General features: G+C 40.7%; 1 protein-coding gene across 1 annotated transcript in view; it reads left to right on the forward strand.

The window, feature by feature from the left end:
• ENTPD6 (ectonucleoside triphosphate diphosphohydrolase 6 (putative)) overlaps window positions 1–10,704 on the forward strand; it is a 26,153-nt gene extending 15,449 nt beyond the window's left edge. Inside the window, exons 8-14 of the mRNA XM_018573028.1 lie at window positions 936–1,015; window positions 1,565–1,629; window positions 4,390–4,491; window positions 4,666–4,806; window positions 7,428–7,484; window positions 8,509–8,618; window positions 10,465–10,704. Of these exons, the coding sequence (XP_018428530.1) occupies window positions 936–1,015; window positions 1,565–1,629; window positions 4,390–4,491; window positions 4,666–4,806; window positions 7,428–7,484; window positions 8,509–8,618; window positions 10,465–10,551 (642 nt within the window). The 3' untranslated portion in view covers window positions 10,552–10,704. The remainder of the gene's footprint in view (window positions 1–935; window positions 1,016–1,564; window positions 1,630–4,389; window positions 4,492–4,665; window positions 4,807–7,427; window positions 7,485–8,508; window positions 8,619–10,464) is intronic.
• Window positions 10,705–11,638: the final 934 nt, after the last annotated feature.

Consider the following 11,638-nt stretch of genomic DNA (forward strand, 5'->3'; position numbering starts at 1 on the left):
TAAAAAAAATGTATTTTTTTTTTTTTTTTTTTTTTTTTTTTTTATTGCGCTATGTTTCTCTTTTTGGAGACCTAGCTCTGCTGCATGCTGCCATTATAAGGAATCCCACACTTGTGAATACTGACCTAGTCCTGGTCAAGACCTAAACATTAAAATTAAGTGAATATAAAATATTACATGGTAGACATTCTATCCAATAAAACAATTTCAGCATAGCACATACCTTTTTAAAAAGAGACTAACACTTGCCTATCCTGCGAGCTGCACCAGTCAACGCTACTCAGTTGCAGATGACTCCAAAGTCTGCTGGGCGACTGACCTTTTGGGCGTGTTGATCTGCTGGGTACCCCACAGCTCTTGCTGGTTTCTCCTACTGACCTCCCTGTCATTACTCTCTTCTGCAGTGACATGGAGGTCAGAGGGAGGAAGATGGCAATGAAAGCTGTAGGGGAGATCAACACCCCTGAAAGTGTCGGTTTCCCAGCAGTCTTTGGCGGGCCAGTTCTCTACAATAGAGCATCACTGATTTAGTGTTGCTGTAGGGGGGGAGGGTGGAGTATTCTGTCTCTTTACAGGTATGTGCTTTTACTAAAAGGGTTCGAATAGGTGACAGGGTCTCTTTACTATGTAGTCTTGCACCTTGCTAGCAGGTAGAGCCCTAGTCTATTTTTCACTTTACTGAAAGCATTCCATTCTCTCCCATGCTAAAATAAGCAGGTTGTTGTTGCAGCAGTGACTCATCCCTTATTGAGATGGCAAAATCCAGGCTTTCAGTTAGACAGACAGAGCTACAAAGCATTTCATCTGCTAACCCATAGTGCTCTGGAAATCTGTGCATATGTATTTGTGTATATGTGTAATGTATACCTGACTAGATCATGTTTGAACACTGAATTCATTTTTTTTAACATTAACAATTTTAAATCTTCTTTCAGAGTACTTTTCCCAGTGCACCACCAGGATTCATCACCACCTTTGAGCTGTTTAACCGCACATATCACCTCTATTCACACAGGTAAATTTTATGTTCAACCTCATTACTAAAGATTATTTATAATACACAAAAGTAATACACTTATCTTTGCACACTGATAGCAGTAAATGCAATGACTTCCACCCAGCTCTGCATTCATTGCAGCATGAGTTGGATGACATCAATTGATCTCTGTGCTGTCCGTCGTCAGCTAATGTTGACTGTTATAAGCACGTCAATTATAAAGTGTCTAACTATAGATATGTTTTTAGGAAGATGTGAATGTGTACTGAGTTAGGACAAATATGAGATCACTATTATCTAGAGTGACCAAACCAACAAAGATTGGTTCACACCGACTAAAGAAAAAAACTGCTCTAGCCAAAAACTTTTTTTTTTTTTTAGCATTTTTGAATACTTGACTTTCTTTTGGGTTGTTGCAGTCACTTTTATTGTTTTTGGAGGCTGATGCATTTGTTCCCAAGCAAGACCAAAGAATGATTAAAAGCATCTAATCACAAAATGTGACTGCATTGATCATGTAAGTGAACTGCAGGTTAGAAAATGTTTTCCCTTTTGTACACTACACAGCTACTTGGGACTTGGCTTAATGTCGGCCAGACTGGAAATCATGGGAGGAAATGAAGGAATACCCTGTAAGTATTAGATGTTTGTATGAGGAATTGGGGACTGAGGATTGGAAACTTTGACTATAACCTATGCCACTTTGTTTCATAGAGTTAAGGTCTCAGGGATTGGGCTCCCCTTGGTTTTATATTCTTAGTCGGGGATAGGCAAACTCTGGCCCTTCAGCTGTGGTGAAACTACAAATCCAGTCATGCCTGTGACTTTGCAATACCTAATGGAATTTGTAGTTTCACCACAGCTGGAGTTTTTCCTACCCATAGGCAGGTCAAGCATCTGCCTGAGGGCGCCGGTGGGGGGGAGGCGTCGCGTGGGGGCGCGGGGGGGGGGGGGGGGATGCGACTGGGAGGTTGCCCCTTTAGGACAGACGCCGCGGCGGTGTTCACACCTCTCTCCGCTCCCTCTCTCTCCTCCCGGCTGCTGCAGCTTCAGATCGGCCAGGAAGAGAGAGGGAGCGCAGAGAGGTGTGATCAGATCCCCCCCAGCTACCTTTTCTCTTGTTGCCGCCGGAGATCCTCTCAGGAGACAGTGAGGGGAGAGCTGCACTCTTCCTCTCAGCTGTCACAGGAGTTCTAGTACAGTGCTGTGCTAGAACTCCTGTATTGGAGGTGACAGGTTCAATAAAGAGAACCTGTCACCTCCATATGCTATCACACAGGGGATTGTTAGCTACTGTGTGATAGCAATAAAGTTAAGTGGAAAAAAAATTAAATTAAAAAAATTGATAAAACATTCTAAAATAAAAATTATGGAAAAATAAGTAAAAAATAGTAATAAAAATGATAAGTAAAACTGTAAGATTAAAAAATACAGTAACTAATAATTTTAAAAAATTAAAAGCGGAAAGATAATCAGATATTTAAAAAAAGTAAAAATTTAAATTTTAAAAATTAAGTGAAAGTTTTAAAAAAAAGAGGTGCACCAAAAAGGAAAACCGAAATGAAAAAAAAGTCAGGGCGAAACTGAAACCAAAAATGTTTTTGTTTTTTTTTTTGTTTTCTAACCTTTTTGTAAAAAAAAAAAAAATTTTGAAGCAGCCATCTGAGGGCGCGCGGGTAGGGGGGTGGCGCAAAAATGCACCTTCGCCTGTGTAGGAAAAAATCCTTGCACCGGCCCTGGTTCTAGGTTTTTATTGCAGAACTATCACTTTGGTGATATTGTGCTACTCACAAGGATGAGATTGGTATCTATTAAACTGTAGATGGGTTTGGTGCCTGTGTCCTAAATTTTGCACGCCAAATTTCAGGTTAGGCGGAGAGGAGCTAGTCCGGATACCGGCACTGTTTCAGCCCTGTGCCGCTGATCAAACATGCATAAATTAGTGCAGACGCTCGTTCTTAGAGGAAGTGTCAGTCATAAATCTCAACACAAACAAAACCGGTCATACTCTTGGGCAAAGGCCGTGTTGTCTGCCTGAAACTGGAAATAGATAAACTGGATCATCAGTCACATTAAATGTAAAATGTTCCATTTAATACAATATTACTTAGAAGTAGAACAGAAATATGGCTTGCTGACTTATCTTACCTGCTCTCATGATCGGTCTGCACATCGTTTGGTAAACTGACAGAACTCGGTCACAGACTGTGTAAATGTTTCCACTACCCTTTTTTATGCGATCAGGGACAAACAAAAAACCACCAGACCGTAACGTATGTTGGCGTTCTTTGCCTGCAATCTACAAATTTTGAGAGAACTACCCATAGCCGCGATAAGTCCATTCTGTCATTCTTATTTCCAAGCCCTGAGGAAGGGGGTTTTGTTTGCTCACAAAACGGGTTGGATGTTTGATCAACACAATTGTTTTAATTTTTTCATGAACTCTTAACATACATTTGTCTAAAATTGATCGTAAAAGCTGCGCTAAGTGAATGAATCTGCAGTATCAGATACAATTGATACTAGCCATGATACAATGTGAAAAGAATAACTATAAACAAAATGTATGCATCAATATACTGCTGCAAAAATGTCCATAATCATGAATCGTCATTCCATTGGTAAAAAATAGGCTTCAAATAAAACAACTGTGTAAGCAGCCACACATACTGTGTGTGATCGTTCAGCTTATATGCTCCACCCACCATCTGCACTACGAGTTTCCACTTTTTATTTGGACAAATTGACTGCTTTCAACTGCTGAGGCAGGCAATAGGAGTTTCTACCTGAGAGGAGGAAATCCCTGGGAGGTGTTCGGCATCAGGTGCTTCTTCTACCTGGTTTGAATTAGAGGAACAGCGCATACAGACCCTGGTGGGTCTCTGCTAAAAGTGAGGTGCATTCCATACGATTTCTCTGGTGATGGTCACAGGAGACTGAGATTACTTTTCATCCACTTCTATTTCATAACGGACTGTTGAAGATTCATGATTATGGACATTGTTGTAGCAATATATTTGCACTGAGGTGTATGATGCACACATGCATTTTGTTTATTGTTCTTTTCACATTGCATCACAGCTAATATCAATTGTATCTGATACTTTGCAGATTAATTCACTTAGCGCAGCTTTTATTATCAATTTTATCTGATTGGAGTAGTGGCATGAGGTTTCACATTATTCAGTAATCCGTTTTGGTCTGTTGCTCTTTGGTCTGTTTTCTGTCCCGGAGTTGCTCCCAGTACCTCCTATTGGAGACTGAGCGTCTTTTAGCTGCCTAACCATAAGCTAAAGGGCTACCTACAAATTAAAATGGGTCCATCATAAAGGATAGCAAGCGCCTCTGAAATATTCTTTCTTTCTTTATATAATGTTTCTTTTGTCCCCCAGTGAAGCCTGGAGAAGAGCTGGTAACTCCCTGTGTGTCACCAGGCTTTGCGACAGAATTTGAGCATGCTGGAGTAACTTATAAAGTGAAAGGAGAGGAGGATGGTAAGTGTGAGCCAACTTTATTATTTCCAAGTGTATTGTGTAACTTTGATCTATTGGTTTACTAGCATGGCTGAAACTTAAGAATTCTTACTGTTCTCGTATATCATAACTGCTGTGCATGTTGGGGAAGTTACAAGGTAAAGTTACTTTCACTGTACTATTTGTGTCTTGCAGTAACTTCCGTATATGAATCTTGCTATAGAAGTGTAGGAGAAACACTTAAGGGCAAAGTGAACCTTGTCAAGGAGGTGGCTGTCCTCTTCTTTTATTCTTTTTCATATTATTTTGATCGTGCGGAAGATACACATTTGATAGGTGAGTACCAGTATTCGTATACGTTCAGTTCTGTAGTGACTCACTACTGCATAAGTGCTTTTCTTAAATTGCAGAATGGTGTACTTATAGTTGGTAAACTGGAAGAAGTTATGTATAAACCTTTTATAGTATTTCCTTAACTTTCTGGTAAATAAATTGGTTCCGTTATGGTAATCCTTAAATGTTTGGCTGCAAAAGAGACATTTAAATACCAGATGTACCTAATAATACATTTTTGAGTTGTGTATGGGCACTTTTGCCAGGCCTCTTCCACTTTTAGGATCCCGGTGCGTAAAGCTGGCCATACACTATATGAATTTCAGCCGGTTCTTCATGAAGAACCGGCTAAGAGGCCTGGCAAAAGTGCCCATACACAACCATGGGCACCCTTTCAGCTGGTATCCCTCAATCAGCTGATCAAAGGAGCCAGATGGAAAATCTTCAAATGAACTGCCGGTTGTGTTTGGGTATTCTCACGACGGTCGCTGTCAGAATGCAACGACAATGGAAGATTTCTCCATCAATGCCTGTAAGCATTGGTGGAGGAATCTGTTGTGCTTTCTTCATTCAGCCCGCAGGTTGAACAAAGGAAATTTTAGTGTATAGGCAGCTAAAGTCTTCCCCCTCTGTGTGGCTTTGACTGGCCAAATTTAGCAGAGCCACGTCTTTCACTGGCATACACTAGTGTCAGAAATTTGGAATGGCTCACAAGTGTTCATATTTAAATTAATATTAAACTCTTTAATTTTTTTTTCAATATTGATTTGTGTCTTCCCCCAACTCAATCAGTTTTGCAATGCTTAGAAATATGCTGTGGAGCATTGTCCTGCTGGATGATAGACGCTTGGCTGAAAAGTTAAACGCTGCTTAATTTAAAGGAGAACTATGAGGTGAGTGCTTTTCACTCACCTCATAGTTCTAGCCGACCTGTGACAATGAGACTGTCACAGGTCGGCTCAGTAGATCGGGAGGTGAGCGAACACATACCGGCGTTCGCTCACCTCTCGATCCTGTCACGGCTCTCTGCCGTGACAGGGGAGGGGCTGGATTCCCCCCTCCGATCCGCCAGCGCTGACTGGCGGAACGGACGGGGAGGGGGCGGGTACAGCTGGCTCTGCCTCTAGATAGGCAGAGCCAGCTGTCACTCACACAGCTGGGCGGATCCAGACATAATTGTCGGGATCCGCTTCAGTTGTGGCGTCTCGGTATACCGCGAGCTGTAGCTTGCGGTATACTGAGCTTAGGGTGACGGGAGGACGCTAGTTTGTGTCCTCCCGTTACACTAAGGAGAACAGCCTTAACCCCATAGTTCTCCTTTTAAGCTCTCACGGGCAGGGCCCAGCTTACCATCTTGTCTCGAATTGTATTGTGATTTGTAATGTCTTCCGTTATATTGTAAAGCGCTGCGCAAACTGTTGGCGCTATATAAATCCTCTAGTACTTTAAGCATGTGGTGGACATGCTTAAAGTAGAGTTATTTTTCATGCATGCATGGTAAGATGTCCAGTATTCTTATTTGCCATATGCTGATCTAAACCTACCTATGTCAAATCTGTGCCTGTGATCAGACTTGGTGTATTGTAGCAATTTTCATTACTCATGCCATTGGTCAAGTGGCAATATACCAAGTGACACTTGTTGTGAACTTTTTTACTTCCACATGTCATAGAGGTGTGAGAGGTGGCCCTAAGGGTTTTCTCTACATCTGTATGTCTAAGTTCACATTGCGGTTTGCACACTTAACGTTAAGCCTGATGAAGGATCCCTCCACGGCCCTGAGGCCTTGTTCACACCAAATGCAGAGCAGATTCGGTCAGGTTTCTGCACACGCACGCTAGTCTTTTAGACGCGTTTTTGATGCGTTCCGGGCTCTTAAGTTTAAAATGGTCTTTCAGTGTGTTCCAGGCATTGGCATGCGTTTTTCATGCGTTCCAGAACAGGTAAAATAGGGCCTGCTGCAGTTTTTTCACCTGCTCTGCAACTGCACGCTGCGATGTGAACTGGAGCAAAAAATACCATTGGAATACATTGGACGCAGTTTTGATCCGGTCTGCATCTGCTCTGGATCTGCTCCGCGCTTGGTGTGAACGAGCCCTTAAAGTGCTTGTTTTTCATTTGACATGGTTCTTATTAAATGAACACATGATGATCCTGAAAGGATTTTTGGTTAGCTGGTGTGTGATCTGCCCATGTTTCATGTCACAGCCAATATATGCGTGTAGCATGATCAGAAAGGTAAACATGGCACATTAGACTGAAAATCCAGTTGTATTTTTGTTATGTTTCGCAGGGAATCTCATTGTAAACTAATTCCCAGTTTGTTTCATGGCCCCATTGTGTAGCAAAGAGGGACCTCCATCCCTTCTGTGTCCTAGTAAACAAATATGGGATTTCCATCCTTTTAGTTGACATTACTTGGAATAGTGTCATACTAAGAGTCACACTGCAGTACTAGATTTTACCAGAAGGTGGCACTGCAAGTAAAATCTGTGATTGCAGACTTCTGTCCCAGGAAAACCCCGAACCTACATGGAGTCATGTATAGACAGGATTTGTGCTTTTTTGCATTTGATCTTCTACGTAATATGACTTTTTTTTCTTTTCTTTTTTTCTCCCCCCAGATCCAAAGGTTGGAGGCTTTGTAAAGGTTAAAGATTTTGAAACGGCAGCTAAAAATGGTAAGATTCTAAAGGGATATAACACTTGTATGTGGCACCAAAAGAATTGTTCTAGCAGAAAAAAGTGGATTTGAACTTTTGTACATAGTCGATCTCTAGTTTAATTTTATTTAATCCTCGTTACTTCTAGTAAAGGGACATAACACACAGGCACACATTTTAAATTTGAACCCTTAAAGATGAACTCTGGGACAATAAACCTCTACACGTTTACTACTTTTTTTGCCCAGGGAATGAGGAATAAGGTGATATACTTTCCTTATTCCCTGCTCCAGCAGGCTTCCTCTACTTATGACCACTTCTCCCTTTTGGGCACAGCTCTGACGCCATCCCATACAATGCACGACCTGCAGTCCTGCATTTTATAGGAGGATGGCAAGGGCCCGCCCAGATTCTGAAGCATCGCACAGTGGAGGAGAGTGTCAGCTGCCAAGGGAGGGAGGAATAAGGTAAGTATATCCCCCTTATTTATCATTGCACAGTGGAGAGCACCAGCTGCCAAGGGAGTGAGTAGTATGGCAAGTATATCCCCCCTTATTTATCATCCTCTAGGCAAAGCAGTTAACACTTGCCATGGGGAGGGGAAACCTCTGCAAGTCTCAATGTTTTTTTTTGTTTTTTTCATCCCCAGTGTTCAACTCTAAAGCATATCTATTACTAAAACTGTATTCTAGCTTTTGATGCAGAAAGAAAAGGTTAGAATGTCTATTGGGCATTCTATTTCTGTCTTTGAGATTCCCTCACTTCTGTCCAGGTGTAAAGGACTAAGCAGTACATTTGAGAATCTCGCAAGCAGGAACACGGTTAACATTCTTAAAACAAAGAACAAACTTTCACCTAGAGAAGCTGTCGGGTTGGGTTTCTAACCTTTGGCACAGACTAGTCTTCCATTGCGCTCCCCTTTTTGGCTTGAATATAATAAGCAGTCTTTCCGGGTAGGTGAGAAATGCTGCAAGTCCCCAGGTTATATTCCACTGCTATATAGTGTTTTATATCATTGCTTCTTTTTTTGTGTGCATTTTAGAATGTACAAATCTTGGAAAATCAGGAAAACGTCCATTTATCTGTATGGATTTGTGCTATATTACGCATCTTCTTCAAGATTTAGGATTTCCTAAAGAAAAACGTCTAAAGGTAACCACTATATACAATTCTGGAAAAAGTTAAGCAATGATGTGTTTTTGTACACTTTAGTCTTCTATCTCAAAATGAAAAATGGAGACTAAAATCCTTCATGTTTCATGCATTTATTGCTGACACCTACATTCCTATTTTGTAGGGCTGTGCAAATTAACTATTAATTTCTCGATTAATCGTTAATTTTTTTGATCGATTAAAAAAAATTTTGATCGTTTTCTTTTTTAAACTTTCTGCACAAGCGCCAGCCAAGGCATTGGCCTATACACATACACCACAGCAATGAAGTAATAAAATGAACTAGGATTACACTAATCCAGCACGTTATTATTCTGAGTTGCCCCACTCAAGCGGCGGCCATATTGAGTGGGGCACGTGAAATTAATGTGCTGGATTAGTGTGATCCTAGTTAATTTTATTACTTCATTGCGGTGCTGTATGTGTATAGGCCAATGTAGTTGGATCTGTATGTGAGTTATAATTAATCAAAATTAATCGATTTTAAAAAAATTCGATCGAACACGAAAATTTCAATCATTACCAGCCCTACTATTTTGCTATCATTTTATTATTGTGTGTGTTGCAGAATAGCCAGTAGCGTACTGTGTACGCTCTGACCTGTTCTATGATCATGGAATTTGGGAAGTGCTGTATTCAGTTCTTCCTGCTTCAGAGCTGTGAAGCCTGGCTAAAATTCCTGTTAAACAGGTGATTGTGATTGAACATCTGCAGGGCAGACATTGAGAGGCATAATAGACCCCTGATGTCTCCATTGAAGAGAACCTGTCGCCTGTCCATATACTATCACATAGGGGCTTGTTAGCAATAAACGTAAGGGGGGGGGGGAGGGAGACCTTGTTGCCCTAAACACACACGAAACCACAGAATGAAGGAGGCACACATGTATGTAAACAGCAATTGCACCACACATGTTCGATATTGCTGCAGCCATTTGAGTGAGTGCAATAATTATAAGGTCATTATCTAAACTGATGACTTGTAAAGGAGTTTAAAGCATTGCCTTTGGACAATGTTGGGTACCCATTTCATGGGCTCATTATTTTTAAGGCCTGACATGTTTGGTATCTATATTTGTGACACAACCCTATCTTTTCTTTTTTTGTATTTTACTAAAAAATTGGGGATTATATTGTATTTGTGTACACTTGATAAACTATTGTGCACTATAAAAAGTTGCAACTCACCATTTTAGTCAACAGGGCCTCTGCTTTCAGAATATTTAGAATTGTTTCAGGGGGTTGAAGCAATTTTTTGCAGCTTGTAACTTGTGTGAAAAATTAAATTGCTTTGGACACAAAGTGGCAAAGGAATCTGTATCTAAAGAAACATGGATGCATTGCATTGCGTATCTGTCCTCAGGCAAATACTTGTTGCCTGGCAGTCGCACTGTTCTGATTAAGGTTCTTTTTTTCTCTTTTGTTGTAACTTATTAGATGCAATAAAACTCTTTCAATGTTATCTTTAACAGACCAAAAGTGACCAAATAGGAGAAGTTCATTAGTTTTTAGTGTTTACATATACTTTAATTGCCGCTTATTTCTAACATGGCTGGTTACCTTATGGGGCTGATTTGTACATCTGCTGGGCAAATGCAGTTTGCATGGTATTATCGACATTAGATGCAACCGGGAAGCATAGGAAATCCCTCTGCTCCATCTAGTGGCGGTAATGCCACATGAACAGCATTTGACTAGACTGTGGGCTGGGTGGAAGATCTAAACAGCCCCTAAAAGTCCACCTAAATACAGCAGGGCTAGGTGACCTATGATATGAGCAAAGTTATTTGATTTGCCTGTAATTTTTTATATCTTAATTTCTACAGCTTGTTAAGCAAATAAATGATGTAGAAACCAGCTGGGCCCTAGGAGCGACTTTTTACTATATGAATCTGATGCAGGGTAATGCGTAGCATCTTTCAGCAGGACCGCGAAGAGGACTTTCTGGCAAAAACTTGACTTCAGTTCTCTGATGTGATTTTCAGAGATTTAGCCATAATTTGTTTCACATTTTTATGGTAACGGCTTGTCATTTTCTTCATGTCTTTTTTGATTTTTATCTATATGTGGAATTTTACCTCTAATGCTTTTAACATTTATGGTGCAGATCCCAGATCCCTTGTTCACTGAATCAGTCTATCAGTTTGATTGACCCTGGTGGGTAATGGCTTCCTGTGTTTTGATGTAACATACAATTATATCGAACAAGAATAAATAAGTTTGCGAGAGGAACCAGTTCAACTCACAGCCCTGGTCCATCTCAGGACCAGGATCACAGACAACTGTAAAGACTTAGTCATTGAACCCTACTTTACTCTGTTCTAAGATAAAGATGTTTAGGATATACTGTTTGACAATATTGATCATTGAGTAGCCTCAGCTCTTCTTGATTTGATAACTCAAACAATATTCCACTGTTTTAGAAGCCATCCTCCGAATGAACTGTGAATTCCCCTCTTGTTTCAATTGCATGTTCTCAGTGTTTTTCTTCCTTCCATCCCCTTGCCTTATTCTGTCCTTCTCATATTATTTATGTAGTAGACCCAGCTACCCCTAATGTAGATATCCTTTCATTAAAGCCGTAAATATTTCCATATATAGCACCCACAAGGCTGAAGTTGCTTATAAAGGCCATCTTAGAAGGCTGGCAATTGCATTGGCACCATACATCATTCAGGATGTGAACGGGAAGCTGGCATTTTATTTTATGCTTAAGGATATCCCATTTAAATCTGATATGGTAGCTATCCTTGCATAAAGCAAAGGCTGAGAAGGAAATCTGGAGTCTGCCATTGTGGAACTCTGCTGTCTGCTAAACTAATGGTGTCATGTCTTTGAGCCTCTGACTCCAGGAAAAAATGCACAGATTGGGAGTAGGCTTTGCTCAGATATTTACCTCCTGCATGCTTGTTCTGGGTTGGTGCATGTTGAAATGATTGTCATCGAACAGTGGTATGCTCATTAACACGACAATCTAAAAGTCCCCTAAATCTTCTATTC

This window comes from Nanorana parkeri, unplaced genomic scaffold, assembly GCF_000935625.1.
Source record: "Nanorana parkeri isolate BGI_ZX_2015 unplaced genomic scaffold, ASM93562v1 scaffold46, whole genome shotgun sequence".
NCBI classification, from domain to species: Eukaryota; Metazoa; Chordata; class Amphibia; order Anura; family Dicroglossidae; genus Nanorana; species Nanorana parkeri.